Source organism: Oncorhynchus masou, chromosome 29, assembly GCF_036934945.1.
Source record: "Oncorhynchus masou masou isolate Uvic2021 chromosome 29, UVic_Omas_1.1, whole genome shotgun sequence".
Lineage (NCBI taxonomy): Eukaryota > Metazoa > Chordata > Actinopteri > Salmoniformes > Salmonidae > Oncorhynchus > Oncorhynchus masou.
Genome location: NC_088240.1, coordinates 36429825 through 36449577, shown reverse-complemented (window position 1 = coordinate 36449577; position 19753 = coordinate 36429825). Strand labels below are relative to the sequence as shown.

The 19753-nt window shown below is 41.6% G+C and overlaps 2 protein-coding genes and 1 long non-coding RNA gene across 3 annotated transcripts; all 3 read right to left on the bottom strand.

The window, feature by feature from the left end:
* Positions 1-259: 259 nt before the first annotated feature.
* On the bottom strand, positions 260-13811 carry dnajc3a (DnaJ (Hsp40) homolog, subfamily C, member 3a). The gene is made up of 12 exons (XM_064944649.1): positions 13613-13811; positions 11757-11864; positions 11468-11592; positions 11186-11260; positions 8899-9051; positions 8552-8733; positions 8308-8427; positions 6601-6706; positions 6345-6468; positions 1589-1721; positions 1326-1474; positions 260-779 (listed from the first exon to the last, which is right to left on the bottom strand). Exons 1-12 carry the CDS (start codon positions 13692-13694, stop codon positions 634-636), a joined length of 1503 nt encoding a protein of 500 aa, XP_064800721.1. The 5' UTR covers positions 13695-13811; the 3' UTR covers positions 260-633.
* A 326-nt stretch (positions 13812-14137) lies between these two features.
* On the bottom strand, positions 14138-16365 carry LOC135519433 (uncharacterized). The gene is made up of 3 exons (XR_010452292.1): positions 15946-16365; positions 15591-15737; positions 14138-15040 (listed from the first exon to the last, which is right to left on the bottom strand). It is a non-coding gene; the product is annotated as an uncharacterized LOC135519433 (long non-coding RNA).
* A 228-nt stretch (positions 16366-16593) lies between these two features.
* cldn10l2 (claudin 10-like 2) lies at positions 16594-18531 on the bottom strand. The gene is made up of 5 exons (XM_064944650.1): positions 18300-18531; positions 17949-18110; positions 17773-17857; positions 17559-17669; positions 16594-17407 (listed from the first exon to the last, which is right to left on the bottom strand). Exons 1-5 carry the CDS (start codon positions 18529-18531, stop codon positions 17209-17211), a joined length of 789 nt encoding a protein of 262 aa, XP_064800722.1. The 3' UTR covers positions 16594-17208.
* Between the last annotated feature and the right edge of the window lie 1222 nt (positions 18532-19753).

The window sequence follows — 19753 nt, the reverse complement described above, 5'->3', positions numbered from 1 at the left end:
TTGTAGCATCACACACAAAAATACTTGAGGCTGTAGTCACTGCCAAAAGGAGCTGAATACTTAAGTGTTTTATTTTTAATAAATTAGCAAACATTTCTAAAATCCTGTTTTGCTTTGTCATTATTGGGTATTGTGTGTAGATTGAGGGAAAACATTTATTTAAATAAAAAATTAAAAAATCAAGGGGTCTGAATACTTTCTGAAGGCACTGTTAATGTATAAAATGGGACATTACTGAATTCCAAAAGGAATGCCATGATACTATAAGCATAAATAGATCTTTATTTACAATTCGCAATGACTCCATTCATATAAAAATAGATACAGTACTATGTACACATTAGGAATGGATACCAATTTTCAGTGTACACCACAAAAGGTGTTGTCGCTTTGGAATTAACCCAGAACTCAAATTGAAGATGGGAGTTGCTGCAAAGATTAAAAATAAAAAGTCAGCGTTTTGCATCAGAGAATGTAGCTCCAAAAACACATCATTCAACAGCAAGGACATCTTTAATCTGTTCAACTTGTCTCAGACATGTCATCATGAAGGTAATTGTGCTCTCCCTGAACGAGAGAGAGGTTAAGCTTCAACCATACTGGATGAATGCCCAGAAGCTCCTCTCCTAAGGCTCACTGGTAGTTGAATTTGAAGTTGAACTGTCCGGAGCTGAAGGGGTTAAAGCCCTGGAAACCACTGTGAAAGTTCTGATGGTGTCCACCCTGCTGGCTCTCTGGGTCCATGGGGTCCTCGCCATTGTCAAACTTCTGCCTCATCTCTGTACAGGCACACAGACAGACACAGCAATGTTAACAGAGCAACAATAGACTGAGTGGAGGCATTCAGCGTTTTGAACCTGAAAGATCGAGAGCAGTTGAGAACCCTACGCATATTTGACAGGTGGCTAGTTTTTCATCCATATGACAGGAGACACCATTTGATATTAATTGAACGGGTAGGTAGACAGCACAGAGTCCTCCCAAACAATGTGACAAGAGTACTGCTAAATCAATACAACTAAAGCGCAAATTGAAGGTTTGACCATCTAGTACAGAGGGTGATTCATACAATATGCCCAAATAAATCCTAGAAGTATACTAAGTGACATTTTATATAGAATGTCATGAAAGTATTGATTGGCAGATGAAGGATAAACATTTCTACTGCGTTGAAAATGCACTAGAGAACTTGGGTCTGTACAGAGTGGTGCATGATGAACTCTGGGTTATCTGACCCTATACATCTGTCTGCGTCGGTCTTCATTGACATCTGGATAGTGAACAGCTGCTGAGGGGGGAGTAAGCTCTGCCCATTGGACATTTACCTGGATCCGTGAGCACTTCCTTGGCCTGAACAATGTCAATGAACTTCTTCTCTGCCTTCTTCTTCTCCACAGGATCCTGGAAGTTGTCTGGGTGCCATTGCTGGGCCTGCTTCCTGTAGGCCTTTACGATCTCCTTCTTCTGGGCAGTCCTGCGACAGGGACAAACAGAGGTAATACAATTCTGTTCTACTCAACAGTGTTCTACATGAGCTATGACTAGCAGAGCACCCCAGTCCCGACCAGCATAGCAGTTTGTAATGCACCTCTTAATGCCCAGGATCTTGTAGTAGTCTCTCTTCTGGGACTGTTTGAGGAGGCGCTGTGCTTTCTCAAGCCCTTCCTTGATCTGCCGGTCATTCTCACTGTGCTCGCGGGCAGTCTCATAGTCCTTGATAGCTGCAGAGAGAGTAAACCCCCATAAATAACCTGTAATACGTGTGTATTCAATTTGGGGGGGGGGGGGGGGTCTATACAATACCCCCATTATTTTTGCAGTACCGAAGTCTGATTCTGGTGATTAACCAGGTCTGTATAATATGCTGTCTCGTCATGGCGTAAACCCAATCATCTTAAGTTCAGTGTGCTGTGTGCATCAATTCCAGCAGCCTGTGTGGACTAGAAGGTGGCGTGTGGTGGTTGAAGGCAGCTGTACTCTGAGGCGGACGGGCGGGCGGCTGGGCGAGATGGTGGATTTAAGAGATGCTGCGGTTTACTGCGCACTGTGGAGCCTGACAGTTTAAAAGCCCACATGACCGAGTCTGTGATGCTACCACCCACCCGCCGCTCTTGGTGTTCACGCCTAAGCAGATAAAGTGCCTTAATGACAATTTACGCCTCCTTTGCTGCCCAGTCAACATCCCCTGCGGTTGCTAGGCTGGTGTTTAGGAGATGGAGCCCTGGTGCGGGTAGCGCGCGCAGTTCCGACTGCCCAGATCGCCTGTGGCTACATGGAAGCTGCCTGAGCCGCATCGCAGCCAGCCACACATCCACGCTATTTATACACCGCATAGACACTCACCACACAAACACGCCTCCGAGGCTAAGAGGGCGCTTTCTAAATCACCCGATTGTTTTGGAACAATTCCATTCACACTTTCCTCCTTTTAAAAATGTTAGCACCCTTGTATAAAATCTACTATTTCAAGTCTACATCCATGACTAGCCTTTCAACAATTTGTCATGAGAATTGTTGGTAGTGAGAATTGTTGATCTAGCGTAGCAGTAGGATTTGGAAGTACACACCTACACTGTAGCAACAATTCCAGAGACCACAGGTAAGACTTGGCAAAGTGTTAAGGTCCCTACCGTTTGGACCGGTACAGATGGCACCACTGAGCCTGTGTTTGTGGGTGTGTGAGTGTGTTGGCTCTGCCACCACTGAATTGCTAGTGGCTTGATTAACGAGTGGCTGTGCAGCCTGGGAGGCAGCAGAGCTGTAGATCACTCTAGGTTTTGCTTACTGCTTACTAGGGTCCAGATCAGAGGGGAAATTGCTCCCTCTGCATTTATAATACTATTGCATCACTTTGAGCTGACTAAATCACTGTTGAACAGAAAACTTAAAGTTAGTACATATTTTTCCTCCCAACATTTTTTTAAATTGTAGTAGCAATGTGTCTAACAAATAATTGCTTTTCAGACTATAGATTAACATTACTCCGATAGTAAAACAGTGCCCTCTAGTTTTATCCTTCAGAATAATTCAGTCTACAAAGCCTCAACACCACTCCAAAAAAACTGAAGCCAAGACAATGTTGAACAGCAAACCTGACAAGACTCCACTGTTCAGCATGTTGTATGGACAGACTCATCCATGTCAGGAAAAAGTCAGATGCAATTAGAGAAGAGGTGAGTTCCTCCCATACGAATGTAAAAGTGCTTTAAAAACACTGGAAAGAGCACTATATACAGTGCATTTGGAAAATATTCAGACCCCTTCCCTTTTTACACATTGTAAAGTTACAGCCTTCCTCTAAAATATAAATATATATATTTTATCCTTAGACACACAACACCCCATAATGATGAAGCGAAAACAGGTTTAGGAATGTTTGCAAATGTATTAAATCAAAAACAAAATAGCTTACAAGTATTTATACCCTTTGCTATGAGACTCGAAATTGAGCTCAGGTTCATTCTGTTTCAATTGATCATCTATGAGGAGGTTTCTACAACTTGATTGGAGTCCACCTGTGGTAAATTCAAAAGATTGGACATGATTGGGAAAGACACACACACGTCTATATCAAGTCCCACAGTTGACAGTGCATGTCAGAGCAAAAACCAAGCCATGAGGTTGAAGGAATTGTCCGTAGAGCTCCAAGACAGGATTGTGTCAAGGCATAGATCTGGGGAAGGGTACCAACAACAATTCTGCAGCATTGAAGGTCCCCAAGAACACAGTGGCTTCCATCATTCTTAATTGGAAGAATTTTAGAACCACCAACAACCTTAGAGCTGACCACCCAGCAAAACTGAGCAATAGGCGGAATAGGGCCTTGGTCAGGGAGGTGACCATAAATCTGAAGATCACTGACAGAGCTCCTGAGTTCCTATGTGAAGATGGGACAACCATCTCTGCAGCACTCCACCAATCAGGCCTTGATGGCAGGGTGAGACAAAAATCACTCCTCTGTAAAAGGGCGCATGACAGCCTGCTTGGAGTTCACCAAAAGGCACCTAAAGACTCTCGAAACAAGATTCTCTGGTCTGATGAAACCGAGATTCAACTTTGACCTGAACGCCAAGCGTCACGTCTGGAGGAGACCAGGCACCATCCCTTTGGTGAAGTATCGGTGGCAGCATCATGCTGTGGGGATGTTTCAGCAGCAGGGACTGGGAGACTAGTCAGGATCGAGGGAAAGATGAACAGAGCAAAGTACAGAGAGATCCCTGATAATAAAATAAAAAAAACATGCTCCAAAGCGCTCAGACTTGGGTGAAGGTTCAACTTCCAACAGGACAAAGACCCTAAGCAGAGTAAAGACAACGCAGGAGTGGCTTCGGGACAGGTTTCTGGATGTCCTTGAGTGGCCCAGCCAGAGCCCAGGTATAAACCCCATCTCTGGAGAGACTGAAAATAGTTGTGCAGCGACGCTCCCATCCAACGTGACAGAGCCTGAGAGGATCTGTCGAGAAGAATGGGAGAAACTCCCCAAATACAGGTGTGCCAAGCTTGTAGCGTCATACCCAAGAAGACTCTAGGCTGAATACTGAATAGTTATTAAAGGTCAGGTTGAAGTCAGAAGTTTACATACACCGTAGCCAAATACATTTAAACTCAGTTTCACTATTCCTGACATTTAATCCTAGTAAATATTCCCCGTCTTAGGTCAGTTAGGATCACCACTTTATTTTAAGAATCTGAAATGCCAGAATAATAGAAGGATTTATTTCAGCTTTTATTTCTTTCATCATATTCCCAGTGGTTCAGAAGTTTACATTACACTCAATTAGTATTTGGTAGCATTGCCTTTAATTGTTTCACTTGGGACAAACGTTTCAGGTAGCCTTCTACAAGCTTCCCACAATAAGTTGGCTGAATTTTGGACCATTCCTCCTGACAGAGCTGGTATAACGAAGTCAGTTTTGTAGGCCTCCTTGCTCGCACACGCTTCTTCAGTTCTGCCCACAAATGTTCTATGGGATTGAGGTCAGGGCTTTGTTATGGCCACTCCAAATCCTTGACTTTGTTGTCCTTAAGCCATTTTTTGCCACAACTTTGGAAGTATGCTTGGGGTCATTGTCCATTTGGAATACCCATTTGCAACTAAGCTTTAACTTCCTGACTGATGTCTTGAGATGTTGCTTCAATATATCCACAATTTTCCTTCCTCGTGAAGCCATCTATTTTGTGAAGTGCACCAGTCCCTCCTGCAGCAAAGCACCCCCACAACATGATGCTGCCACCCACGTGCTTCACGGGTGGGATGTTGTTCTTCGGCTTGCAAGCCTCCCCCTTTTTCCTCCAAACATAATGGTCATTATGACCAAAAAGTTATATTTTTGTTGTGGCATTAGAAGACATTTCTCCAAAAAGTAAGATCTTTGTCCCCAATCGCAGTTGCAAACCGTAGTCTGGCTTTTTAATGACGGTTTTGGAGCAGTGGCTGAGCGGCCTTTCAGGTTATGTCAATATAGGACTCGTTTAACTGTGGATAGAGACTTTTGTACCCGTTTCCTCCAGCATCTTCACAAGGTCCTTTGCTGTTGTTCTGGGATTGATTTACACTTTTCGCACCAAAGTTCATCTATCTCTAGGAAACAGAACGCGTCTCCTTCCTGAGCAGTATGCGTGGTCCCATGGTGTTTATTCTTGCATACTATTGTTTGTACAGATGAATGTGGTACCTTCAGGTGTTTGGAAATTGCTCCTAAGGATGAACCAGACTTGCAGAGGTCTACAAAAAAAATTTCTTTTGATTTTCCCATGATGTCAAGCAAATAGGCACTGAGTTTGAAGGTAGGCCTTGAAATACATCCACAGGTACACAGCTATTGACTCAAATGATATAAAATAGCAGAAGCTTCTAAAGCCATGACATCCTTTCCTGGAATTTTCCAAGTAGTTTAAAGGCACAGTCAACTTAGTGCATGTAAACTTCTGACCCACTGGAATTGTGATAGTGAAATAATCTGTAAACAATTGTTGGAAAAATTACGTGTGTCATGCACAAAGTAGATGTCCTAACCGACTTGCCAAAACCATAGTTTGTGAAGACATTTTTGAAGTTGAAAAACTAGTTTTAAATGACTCCAACCTAAGTGTATGTAAACTCCAACTATGTATGCATGTATACACAAATGTTGTTGTTTTTTAACTGTTTTTTGTCAATATGACATATTGTATGTAGATTGAGGGAAGAAAAAAAAAAATTCATCCATTTTCGAATAAGGCTGTAATGCAACAAAATGTGGAACAAGTCCAGGGGTTTCAATACTTTCCAAATGCACTAAATTATGCACTGTACATTATGCACTGTAAAGCCATTCAATTATTACAAATGAATTAGATATTACCTTCCTCGTACTGTTCATCCAGTAGGTAGGCCTCTGCTCTGTCCTTCAACACATTCACATTCTGAGGGTCAGACTGAAGGACCTCACTGCACACTGTGATGGCTCTGCTTACATCCTGCTGCTCCTGAACAAGGACACGAAGGGACATGCTCAAACTACAAAACCAAACTCAGTCAAAAGACACGTTTTTTTGAATGACTAATGAAATGTAGACGTTTATTGTCCCGTCAAATCTGCATTAGACAGATAGTCATACCTGTGCCAGACAATGGCAGATGCGCTCCTTTGCATGGTGCGAGTACTGGGGAACATTTGGCTCAGTCTTAATCACGGACTCGTATTTACTCACTGCATCTCCATACCTACACGTGGGTTTGGAGTAAAATAAGAGTCTTAGTGACGTCTTGCCGCTAGAATTTTACACAACCTTTGCCGAGAATATCACCACACCCAGACCTACAGTACCAGTCAAAGGTTTGGACATGCCTACTCATGCAAGAGTTTCTTAATTTTGACTATTCTACATTGTAGAATAATAGTGAAGACATCAATGCTATGAAATAACATATGGAATCATGTAGTAACCAACAAAAAGTGTAAAACAAAACATTTTTTATTTGAGATTCTTCAAAGTAGCCACCCTTTGCCTTCATGACAGCTTTGCACACTTGGCATTCACTCAACTGGCTTCGTGAGGTAGTCACCTGGCATGCATTTCAATGAACAGGTGTGCCTTGTTAACAGTTAATTTGTGGAATTTCTTTCCTTCTTAATGCTTTTGAGCCAATCAGTTGTGTTGTGACCATGTAGAGGTTCAGGCCAAGAAACACGAACAATGGACATTAGACAGGTGTAAATCTGTCTTTGGTTCCAACCGCCGTGTCTTTGTGAGACTCAGAGTAGGTGAGTGGATGATCTCTGCATGTGTGGTTCCCACTGTGAAGCATGGAGGAGGTGGTGTGATGGTGCTTTGCTGGTGTCCAATTTGTAAGTCGCTCTGGATAAGAGCGTCTGCTAAATGACTTAAATGTAATGTAATGTGTCAGTGTCTGATTTATTTAGAATTCAAGGCACACTTAACCAGCATGGCGACCACGGCATTCTGCTGCGATACACCATCCCATCTGGTTTGTGCTTAGTGGGACTATCATCCAGGCTGTGTAAGGGCTGTTTGACCAAGAAGGAGAGTGATGGAGTGCTGCATCAGATGACCTCCACAATAACCCAATTGAGATGGTTTGGAATGAGTTGGTGCACAGAGTGAAGGAAAAGCAGCCAACAAGCACTCAACGTATGTGGGAACTCCTTCAAGACTGTTGGAAAATAATTCCTCATAAATCTGGTTGAGAGAATGCCAAGAGTGTGCAAAGCTGTAATCAAGGCAAAGGGTGGCTACTTTTAAAAATATTTTGATATGCTTAACACTTTTTTGGTTACTACATGATTCCATATGTGTTATTTCATAGTTTCGATGTCTTCACTATTATTCTACAATGTAGAAAATAGTAAAAAATATTTTACAAACTTCAAATTTTTGACTGGTACTGAATGTGTTGTCAGATCCATTTAGAGAGTCTGCTTTTAATAGCTTATTGGGGGAGAGGATATGTATGAGAGGAGAAATAAATAATTTATAGGATATACACAGTATCTACAATGGATGTGTTCTCTGCTGATCCAAGGGTATATTATTAATACACACACACACAGACAACACACAGAGACTACGGCGGGCACACACAGGGACACGGGCACACACAGGGACACACAGAGAAGACACACAGAGATGGCGGGCACAGGGACACGGGCGGGCACAGGGACACACAGAGAAGACACAGAGACGGCGGGGACAGGGGCACACACAGGGACACACACAGGGACACAGAGAAGACACAGAGACGGCGGGCACAGGGACACACACACAGGGACACACACACAGGGACACACACACAGGGACACACACCTCTGCTGCTGGATCAACTCCTCTGCAGACTGGATGTGTTTGTTGAGCTTCTTGACTTGTTTGTAGTGGCTGAAACACTGTTCATGGTCTGGGTCCAGCTTCAGACATTCTCGAACCTCACTGGAGACAGAGAGGAAACAACCAGAAGAACCAGTCAGGTATCCTCTCAATGAATTACATCTAGGGATGCAGCTTTGTCCAAAAGTAACGTGTGTGTCAATCTCACATTCACGGACAGTCTTACTTGAGGGACATTTCGTGGTCACCCAGGTGGTAGTAGATGGTGCTGAGTTTGTAGAAGGCCTGGGTGTTGTCACTCTTCAGTTTGGAGGCAGCCGTCAGGTCACTGATGGCCTTGCCCATCTCTCCCATCTGGATGAAGCACTCTGCCCGCAGCTCTCTAGAGCTGACGTCCCACACACACGTCTGGCAGGGAAGCAGTACAGCTCAATTTGTGTCAACAGATTTGGTGTTATGTTAGTGATGACAGTGACAACATCTAGTCTCAGGAAGAACAGCCACAGATCATAGTGTACTAGCAAGACTTGCTTTATCTCTAACATTAGGAGTTGAGTCAGATGTGTCACTCACTTCAATAATTAGGTCCAGTTGGGCAGCAGCGGTGATGTAATCCTTGCGGTCAAAGTTAGCCCGTGACTGAGTCACCCACCTCTGGATTTCATCAGATTTCTTGAGACGACTTTGGGCCTCCTTCTCATCTTTGTCACTAGGGTTCGAATTGAGCTGGAAGAAAGAACCATTCCTTTTAACCAGTAAAAAAGGGAAGGAAGCACACCAGATACTACAGCCTATTTACCTGCCTATTTACTTGAATAAAAAGTAACATTCCTTGAAAGGATGAACCCACTATTGCAAATACACTTAAAATATCGCTAATTCTTAAAAGCTTTTACCCATCACTCCTCCCTGTACTTACAGTCCTGATCCCTGAACCCATTATTCACCAGCATAGTGCTCATCATCGCCATGATAGCAATCTTAGTTAATGGGACATACTTTACAAATAGGCTTGGCTATCCTATGAGGATTTCTTGCTAGCTCAGCCCTAAGCAGGGGAGTGATGAACAAGTGTGATGCGTTACAGCATGCCTGTGTAGTAAACTGCTGAAGCAGCAGGAGCCTCATGCACCTCTAGCCAGAGTTGTCCACAACATACTGCCAAAATATGGCACACATAAAACTGTACAGGTCCAAATGCATATTGCCCTCCAGCTATGACTCAGTGCCGCGCAATAGCAGGAGCATGATAGTGGACTTCAATTATGGAATTTCCACACCTTGAGCGGTCTCTTAAAATCTACTTCTACTGGCGTTTTAAAAACCAGCACTTTGGGGTGGCAGGGTAGCCTAGTGGTTAGAGCGTTGGACTAGTAACCGGAAGGTTGCGAGTTCAGACCCCCGAGCTGACAAGGTACATCTGTCGTTCTGCCCCTGAACAGGCAGTTAACCCACTGTTCCCAGGCCGTCATTGAAAATAAGAATGTGTTCTTAACTGACTTGCCTGGTTAAATAAAGGTAAAAAAAAAAAAAAAAAAATTGCATTGTGTCTGGGAAGCCACCTGGGAAGTGTCCTTGAATACATCATTTTAAGCCAAACAAAAAACAGACTCAATCCTGCTATTCTACATTGTAATAAAGTACATTATTTTGCATAGTGTTCCTCATTGCGTCCCCTCCCAGTATCTGAAGGGGGATGTGTATATGACAAAGGCCCAAGGGACTGCAGACCCAGGACAATACCTAAGGTGACAAGTGACCGACATTCAAACTCTACTGCGAGAAGAATTAGGCTACTTCAACATTTCCACTGCGTATACCTACCCACTTAATGGAGTCAAATCATTAAAAGTAGAACTGCAAGGGCATTTATGTCTTCTGGCAATGTTATGAGGCTCCGGGCATAACGGTAACACTAATGGAAAATCTATCAGTGATTTGCACTCTTCATCCTTAAAAAATGGGCACCTGAAAACTATCCCCGATGGGCAAGAGAAGAGATGACTAGACATCCAATTAAGCTTGGTTTGTACGTTGTGTTCAGTAGGACAGACAACTTCACATTTCCAATGTTAATTTGGCTTATTGAATATGTCTGATATAAATGATAAAAAATACCAGGCCATCTAATTTCATAACTGTATTTCATTATCCTTAATCCTGTTCAGGTAGGCATTGTTAAATCTTAGCCTTGGGCTATTTGCCAATGAATATGGAAAACAACAAAGCCAGTATCTACATTAGCGCAAGTGCATTAGGTTGATCTGAAGAATTTTTTGTTTTTGAGGGATGTACTGTAGATGGAGCTGTTTCCACTGGTCAATACTGACATCTCCTGGCTGCTACTCCTTAAGTACTTTACACCACTGGTGACTAAGTAAAAATACTTTAAAGTACTACTTAAGTAGTATCTGTACTTTGTTTATATTTGACTACTTTTACTTCATTCCTAAATAAAATATTTCCCCTGACACCCAAAAGTACTCGTTACATTTTGACAGGAAACGGCTCCAATTCACACTCTTATCAAGAGAACATCCCTTGTCATCCCTACTGCTTTTGATCTGGAGGACTCACTAAACACAAATGCTGCATTTGGTAATTAATGTTTGAGTGTTGGAGTGTGCCCCTGGCTATCCGCCAATCAATAACAAAAATAAAATTATGCCGTCTGGTTTGCTTAATATAAGGAATTTGAAATGGTTTATACTTAAGTACATTTTAGCAATTCCATTTATTTTTGATACTTGAACAAAAAAGTATTTGGTTTTAAATATACTCAAGTATGACAATTGGGTACTTTTTCCACCACTGCAAGTCACTTCCAGTGAGATGGTTACTGTATGTTGGCATTACTTACAACTTTCTTAAAGTCGCTCTCTGCTTCATCTAGTCTCCCCTGCTTCAGGAGTAGATTGCCTCTCTGAAGTCTTGCCTGTTGGAAGAGTGAGAGACGAGATAAGAGCGGTAGATCTTAATCACATTTACTTTAGTTAGTCTTCCTCTCGTCGAAAAATACTTTAAAACACATTAACAGTAAACTACTGTTAATAAACATTTCAAGCATACACTGACCTTGAAACCGTAAGACAAACACTCTTCCTCTTATGTTTCTGCTGCTAAAAGTAGACAGTGGACTCACCGATGTGAAGTCTGGTTTGAGTTCAATGACTTTGCTCAGATCCGGCAGAGCAGATTTAGATTTGCCCATGGCCAGGTAGACTGTCGCTCTCCTGTAGTAGGCCATGTAGTTCTTTGGATCCCCATCTGAACATGATCAAACAAAGGCAGTGACAAAACATATACACACACATATTAAACAAATTATAAAATATTATTATAAAATCTGTTAATCATAAAGCCCTTTTTAAAGTACACATGAATATTCAGTTTGATTTTACTGTCAACAATGTAAACCCTTCAGTACTGACCAATAGCAGCATGGAAATGAGAGAGTGCATCAGCCAGCTGCCCAGCAGCAAGGAGTTTCTTCCCCATCTCCAAATGGTTCTCCAAACTTCCATCCTTGCCACATACCCCTGAAACCAAGGAGAATGTCATCCAAAATGTAAGTAACCACGATTTGTGCATATTACAGTATTTCCACCTCGTAGCTAGTCTCCATTGCCTTGTGATTTGATACAAAGTGGCGAGGTAGCTACATCACTGATGATTAAAGTATGGTGACCGCTTAGGTGCTTTTAGCAACTCGGGTGTATTTACATACACTAGCGTTGTTTTCAATTGTATTAGGTTGCACAAAAACAGTCCATTGGACGCCAGATGTTAAATACAATGACTGCCATCAATCACGTGACACCTTGCATTCCTATGCGAGGACTCAATAGCGCATTGAAGATGAAGTCGGTTTAGTTATAACAAAGAGACGGTGTGTCGTTTCAATTGGAAACAAATGAGTCAGTGGGCAGAACAAGCAAGGAGGTGGGCAGAGCCAAGCATGAGCTAGCGAGATCCTATTGGTGCGTTCTAGCATGTATTTGCATATTTCCGTTAGGGAACACCCACTCTGCCAAGTGCGCGTGTGCAATAAAGCAATTCACCTTTGCACTCCTAAACACCACCATTGTTTAAACTTTGGCAACGGGTAAAGTCTACAAAGCTTAGTTCACAACAGATTTTAGTTTTGAGAACATAAAACTGTATTGGGATCAAATGTTTCAATGAGAAAATCAGCAGAATCTCAGACAAAATCCATCTCCTCCCACTGCCGGCCACTGGGCTTCCTAGTGGAAACGGTAAGCGGATACTTCACATTTATATAGCTGGTGAAGTATGTCTTGTTTTATTTGTGAGAAGGTATCTCATGGAATAATTTCTATCCACAACTTGAGTTACTCCAGGAAGTGATGTTGCAGGCTAGCCCACTAAGAATGCAACTTTCCGTTCACTATAATGGGGATTCTGCTTTCTGCTAACAATGCCTGCAGTACAGCCAGCAGTCGGCCTAGAACTACCATGGATGGCTTCAATGAGGGGGCAGTCATTCTCCCCTAGTTAACTAATCAGTCTCAATTTTACTGTATCGGTGGGCAGGACGGTTGGTTATTATGAGGGGGGAATTTGAGACATCTAAAGGATCGTATTATTAAAACACTTTTCAAACGTGGGTCTGGACCATTATCGGTTGGTTTTTACGAGGGGGAAATTAGTCTAAAAGTCAATTATTTTTGTCCACATATGGCGCACGTGCAGTACTTTGATTTTGGCATGAGGTCAGCAGAGAGGACGTGGAAATACAACAGACCCACGTTTGGAAAGTATGTTAAATAATACGATCATTTTTATCAAATTCCCCCCTCATAATGACCAACAATCCCGCCCACCGTTACAGTAAGTTTAAATATAAGTGTATTTGAACTTCTGGCGGACTGTTTGTGCAACCCAGTACAACTGAAAGCAACGCTAGTGTATGTAAATACACCCGCGTTGTTGAAAGCAACTTACCGCAGCTGTGGAAGTAGCAACATTGTTGCCATGTAAATACAACTCCGTGGTGTAACGTTAGCAAGCCAGGTACCTAGCTAGCAAACAAACGTACTGTATGTACGCAAATGCCAACACAAATGATGGAATACATGAAGCACATGCTGTTGTTAGCCTTACAAACTAGCTAACGGTTATCTCCCGTGAAACTCAATCCGGCAACCTAGCTAGTTATCTACTCTAGCTAGTATACTTGTTGTAGTTAGTCTGTATGGCAGGTTACTGAACCTGGTAGCATAACTGTAATAAAACAGGTTGAAATCCATAGTCAGAGAAGGCTTACCTTGGTATCGCAGGTCATTCAAAACAAGAAGAAAAGGAACATAACTTAAAATTTTGTGCACAACTGGGTTTATTGCAACCATAATGTAACTGTCTATAGTTCTTAGAAATAAAGGAAAATACTACCTACGACAATTCAAACTCTCACTTGACAGTCCCATTTTTAGCTCGATGACAGCTAACTTTACTCAGTTAACCAACCAGACATAAAGCGAGTCCACCGGTCGTGGGTGGCTCTGATTGGGCCATTTGTTGGAAAACTCCGCCCCCCACTGTTCGTTCAACGGAGTCGAGCCACGGCAGCACAAAAGTAAGCAGTAAGTGCGTGTCATTCAGTGAAGGGCCAGAGGCTAGTATGAAAAAGCATTTATCTAGCTGTAGGCATGTAAGAATAGAAGGCTCAGCCAACAATTAAATATTTGTCTCTGCTGTAGCCTAAACTGATGATGATGCTTATTGATACGGGGTGCAATGGAAATCAAGTACGATTTAGGTTACGTAGTGTTATGAATGATTGGAACATATCAATGTTTGGGATCTTTTATTCACATATAAAATATATTTCAGGACATGGGATGCAATACAAAGCGTACAATGGAAAAACAGTTGACCGTTGATTAATACCTTAACAGTGTAATTTAGAGTTTAAGGCTTCACAGCAAAATGAATGTAATACAAATATCTTATGAGTGTACAAAACATTTGGAACACCTTAATATTGAGTTGCACGCCCTTCTGCCCTCAGAACAGCCTCAATTAGTCGGGGCATGGACTCTACAAGCTGTCAAAAGCGTTCCACGGGGATGCTGGCCCATGTTGACTCCAATGCTTCCCACAGTTGTGTCAAGTTGGCTGGGTATCCTATGGGGGGTGGATCGTTCTTGATACACACAGGAAATTGTTGAGTGTGGAAAAACCCAGCAGCGTTGCAGTTCTTGACACACACAACCCGGTGTGCCTGGTACCTACTACCACAGCCAGTTCAAAAGCACTTTGGTCTTGTCCATTCACCCTTTGAACGGCACACATACACAATCCATCTCAATTGTCTCAAGGCTTAAAAATCCATTTTTAACCTGTCTCCTCCCCTTCATCTACACTGATTGAAGTGGATTTAACAAGTGACATCAATAAGGGATCTTAGCTTTCACCTGGTCAGTCTCATAGAAAGAGCTTCATGTTGTTGTTTTTTGTGTATGTTTTTTTTTTTACAAATGTCGAACTGCAGGCCACAAGAGCAGGTCACAACACATACATGTTCAAACTGGAGGGTGTCTTGCTGCTGCTCCTAGTCTAACTGCTGGTCTTGGTCTTATGCTCTCTCCACCCTCTGTGAGTTCTCTTGACACTGGTAGGTACCTCTGTTTAGATGGAGGTGCCATGTAGCTATCAAGGAAACTTGTAGACAGGCATGTGTTTGTTCTTTGATCTGTGAAGGTTGGATTGGAGATATCCTAATTAGGCACATGATTTGAAATCTAGGGCATGTCATTTAAAAAAGAAAATCTATAAAACACACCTTGATTGACACCCTTCCTTATGTGCAAAGAAACTGCAAATGAGGCCCCCAACGACTAGTAGGTTCGAGCCTCCACATCCAATGGAAACACCTACTTCGATTTCTTTACCTATTAGTATCTGATTTTTAAAAAATACCATGAAGGTGTGTCATGCATTTTCATTGTTTACAGCTCCATGTTCCTCCTTTATACTATAATAGCTGTGTCGTGTTTTCATATGACTGAATACAAATCTAAACCCTTGTTTAAGTATTGGATCTACATAGAATTGATAGATGTTTACTAACTCTTGTACCCTGAAATTGAGATCCTGAAATTCTGCTCTTACTTTGTTTCCATAATAAGAGAATGCAGTCATGGAACACAACCCTGAAACAAGACAACTCGACTGTTCGAGTTCACCCAGGAACCCAATGATCAGAATAACCACGTCAACATCAACAAAAATAAAATGTTTACCAGACACAAGATAGTTAATCCATCCATCAAAAGTCCCACTTGCGTTTGTAACCTCAGATCCTCCTATCTTAGTGCAGAAGATCCTCCTATCTCAGAATCCCAAGATAATAGAGGTGATGATCAGAGCCCGGAGCACATGGAAGCCCCCTGTCCAGGAGGAACAAAGATACCATGGTTTAGTCACAAACCTTTCAATTCACTACTGCACAATACCTCATCCATTGTTGTACCAGCATTAAGATACCGGAGTACATTTTCCTCTTACCTCTCAATGAACCTAATGCAGTTTTATTATTTTGACATGCTGTTATCATTTAAAAAAATACTCCTTCATCCACTTGAATTGTTCACTTACAGCTCAATGCGAACATTGATGGGATACCCTTGCAGTTGAACACTCCTGTTGAATCAGAAGTGCAATCCTTCCAGAGATTGGAGAAGTAGTTTGAAGTGGTCAGAATGATGCTGCCTACCTCAGAGCAGGTCCAGATCTCAGTGGCATTGTAGAGCAGACCAGGATCCATCCACTCACACAGAGCACTAAGCAGCCAATCTCCATGCACATTGCTACTGTTCTGTAGTTGATTGCTGCCTCTCTGTATGCAACAGACACCAGGCAGAGGGAGAATGCCAAGTAATGGCAGTTGAGCTGTTGCCGTCCCTTTCAGTACTCAAACTGAGAAGAACTGTGAGCTATCGGGAGAAGGAAGGCTCACCTTCTTCCACAACCCCCACCCCTCAACGCATTGAGAGTGTGTCTTTGTGTATATCATCACACCTCCTCTCTCCAAATTGATGGAAAAAGAGGCAAGGTGTATGCTGACCGATGACTTTTCTCCCCATGAGGGCATGCCATGTTTGTTATTGGTACAATATCCAGGATTCTACCAACATTAAGTTTGTTTCGTATAGGCCTAAAAACGCAGGTCGTGTTCATGTTATGGCTTTGCCATGATTTTCCTTGTAGGTTTCAGTCTGCACTAGAGGTTTTACGAAATAGTTGTAACTGCAATAATCACTCCATTATTTCTATTGCATATCCAAAGTTGTATTTATATTCATAAAAATATCAAACATGTCATAATTGCATACAAAGATCCTTCTCATGTCATACTTTCACAGAATCTCATCTTTTCTGGGTGTATCAATCATACAGACAGAAAACAGATACGCTTAACAGTATGTGGCAGATTTGTAAATTAAAACCTATGGCAGAGCAATACATTACATAGCAATACTATCTTAATTTGACCAGTTAAACAGCAGGAAAATCATCCTGCAGGGACAGGAAATGTGAATTATTATGTGGATTGAAATTAATTGACTTTTTTGTCGGGGTTGATACATTTTTAGTTCCGATAAAGCAAATTTGAAAATTTTACATGGAAATTACAAACTTTAGAAGCCTTTTAAATCCTCAAATACACTAGAATTAGAATTTCCTTCTGTGCAGGAAAATTATCTGCTACAACAGAGTGATCAAATGAAAATTGACCTGAAAAGACTAGATCAAATAATGTAGCTGGGGAAAAAATAATGTTCACAATTTCCTTAATAGACTTTATCTTAATGGTATTTACAAACACATTGTCTGGAACTAGTACTGTAGCCATTGCCACTACACAAAAGCATCTCTGTCTGACAGTTTCTCAGGTGTTATCTGGGAGATCCTAGTGAGTTTAGAGCTGCTGGTTATCCCTGAGCCGTAGGATCTGTACTGTCTGGGTGGTCTGTAGTATCCAGTGTAAAGGGTTCTGCCTCCGGCCCGAGAGGCCATGTATGTCCGTGTTCTAGGACCACCATGGGCGAGCACCACTCTGAAATAATGAGACACACAATAAAACATATTTCTCATTGTTCTCATTATTCAATGAAGGCAATACAACGATGGCCGGGATCTTACTGTTCAGAGATATAATGAATATCTATCATTCTGATCAAATGACTTGTTCAAAAAAGTTTTCTTACTTTGCTTTAGGGAATAGGACTTTGTACACAGTCACAGCATAGAGAATGGCCCCTAAGAGGATGCAAAAAGACCCAACCAATCCTATAAAAATGGGAGGTCCTAAGTCATACCTTAGAAAATAGTAGAAAGCATACATCAGTACAGTTACTAACATGTGCAGCTGTTAATTTGTATTTTTAATTTCAAACAGATTATTTGAAATATTAATCTTACTTTAGGATTCCTGGCGAAGATTGAGTGAAAGTTGTCCTTGCGACTTTGTTGATGTATAAGCAGTATGCAGCCAAGTCTGACACACCTGTGTGAAGAGGTTTCAGTCATACTAGGAAATGTTGATGGGAAAAAAATAAGTCACCTGGAGAAATGAACATACCATGGACAGTACTTACCACCGACAAAGTGAAATACGGATCCAGCGAACAAAATCATATCCTTGTTTTTTTCCCCTCCTCCAATATAAGTGCACTCCATGCCAACAAAGCAAAATATTGCACCAAAAAATCCAAGGGTTAGTCCACACATCAGCAGGCCTCTCACTCCCTGGACGATAGCTGTAAAATAATATATATTTGAAAAACGTTTTTGTTGTTGCTCTTTCCATTAGAAAAGCGTGACAAGCTCTCAAGAATTCAAAGTCATGTTTGAGTATGAAATAATGCAACAGGATGGTGATCAATTTGCAGAGATCCTACAATGTAATTAATATACCAGAAAGTCAGATGTTTGAACAATGTTCTTACGTTTGACAGACCACAGCACAGGGAAGTCTCTGCAGTTGGTGACTGCTGTCGAGTCTGTGAAGCAGTCCTGCCACAGGTTGGACCAGTACCAGGCCACCTTGATAATGAATGAACCTCCCTGGCCACCTATCTGGGTGATCCTCCAGTAATCCATTGCCATAGTACAAAGTACAAAAAGCCATCCCAGCGTTGAGATCAGGAAACCAGAAACCTGGATCAGCCTTTTCCTCATGGTGCCAGATGAGAAAGAATGGGTGTGCTAACCTGCTGCTCCTAGGCACTCCTGAAGAGGTGTGCGTGAGGGATCGAGACTCAGACACACGTGATGCCGGGACTGCTGCAGGATGTTGGTGCTTGTTGTCTTGTTTAAGTAGGTGATAACATGTCTCTCTGGACTGGATGACATGGTGTGTATAGGAGAGTGTTGATGTGGACTCTGTTGTCAAAACCATGATGGAAGCTGTTTACTGTAAACTGTAAGGAGTGTGGGTCCAACTTTAAATGAATCACATCACTGACAGCTTTACACAAAGGGCATGTGTTTCATTTGAGCCATGCTGGTGAAACCCTTTGTTTGAATCAGTTAATTTAATATGTAATATTCAGAAAAAAATATTTTGACTTTCTATATTTAGTGGTAGTACTTCACTTTGTATTATTGTAATGGCATAGTAATTACATCATATTTTAGGGAGAGTGGATTATTTGAAACAAGCACAAATACACATGATTTTATAATAGGCTAAATACAAGTTTTTTTTTTTTGATTTTCTGAAATAGGTGCCAGTTGAAATTTGACTGTAAATAATGAGTTATTGAAATATACAAGAGGTACTGTAAATGGATAACACTTTTCCAAAAGTGACCTCAAAGATATGTTGATTATACAACATGCTGTAGTTTATGGTTATGTCAATGGTAGGTTAGAAACATGATGTTGTCGATGTTAAACATAGTTTTAAATGTTCTGTCATTAAAGATTAACAGCATTTTAATGTGTGTCTAGCAGATAAAGAGACAGGCAACACAAGACAATATAACAGTTCACATCCTCACTTTAATGTCAAACAATTATCAAAAAATAAAATAAAAAAAATCAACAATTGTACAGAAAAGTGGTTATTATTGACACTATTTCGATTCGCAGCGTAGGTCTACCAGAAGGCTCACATTTTATTATAAAGTAAATATCAGAGCCACAAATCTCAGAAAATCTCCTACGAACTCAAAAAGGCTCTGATTTCCATTGGACTAGAAATTAGTGCTGTCATAAATAGGTGAACAGGGGGATCAACTCCAATATAAAGTGATCTCTTTCTGATCTGTCGTAATTTGTGACACAATGGGCCAGCCAGTCACGTAACACATTCTTTCTCCTCCTTTTAATTGGTATGGCCGTATATTGGCCTCGAGACCATGCCGCTGTTCAGGTTCTGCATTTGTCCTATCATCCC

Excerpts from the sequence above, each read along its gene's own strand:
- dnajc3a (XM_064944649.1), bottom strand. The coding sequence starts at position 13,694 with ATGGTTGCAATAAACCCAGTTGTGCACAAAATTTTAAGTTATGTTCCT. Across the intron at positions 11,261-11,467 it reads TCAAACCAGACTTCACATCG|GCAAGACTTCAGAGAGGCAA; the intron begins GTGAGTCCACTG and ends CTCTTCCAACAG. Across the intron at positions 6,469-6,600 it reads TCTGCCATTGTCTGGCACAG|GAGCAGCAGGATGTAAGCAG; the intron begins GTATGACTATCT and ends GTCCTTGTTCAG.
- cldn10l2 (XM_064944650.1), bottom strand. The coding sequence starts at position 18,531 with ATGAGGAAAAGGCTGATCCAGGTTTCTGGTTTCCTGATCTCAACGCTG. Across the intron at positions 18,111-18,299 it reads TGTGCTGTGGTCTGTCAAAC|CTATCGTCCAGGGAGTGAGA; the intron begins GTAAGAACATTG and ends ATTATTTTACAG. Across the intron at positions 17,858-17,948 it reads CGTATTTCACTTTGTCGGTG|GTGTGTCAGACTTGGCTGCA; the intron begins GTAAGTACTGTC and ends CTCTTCACACAG.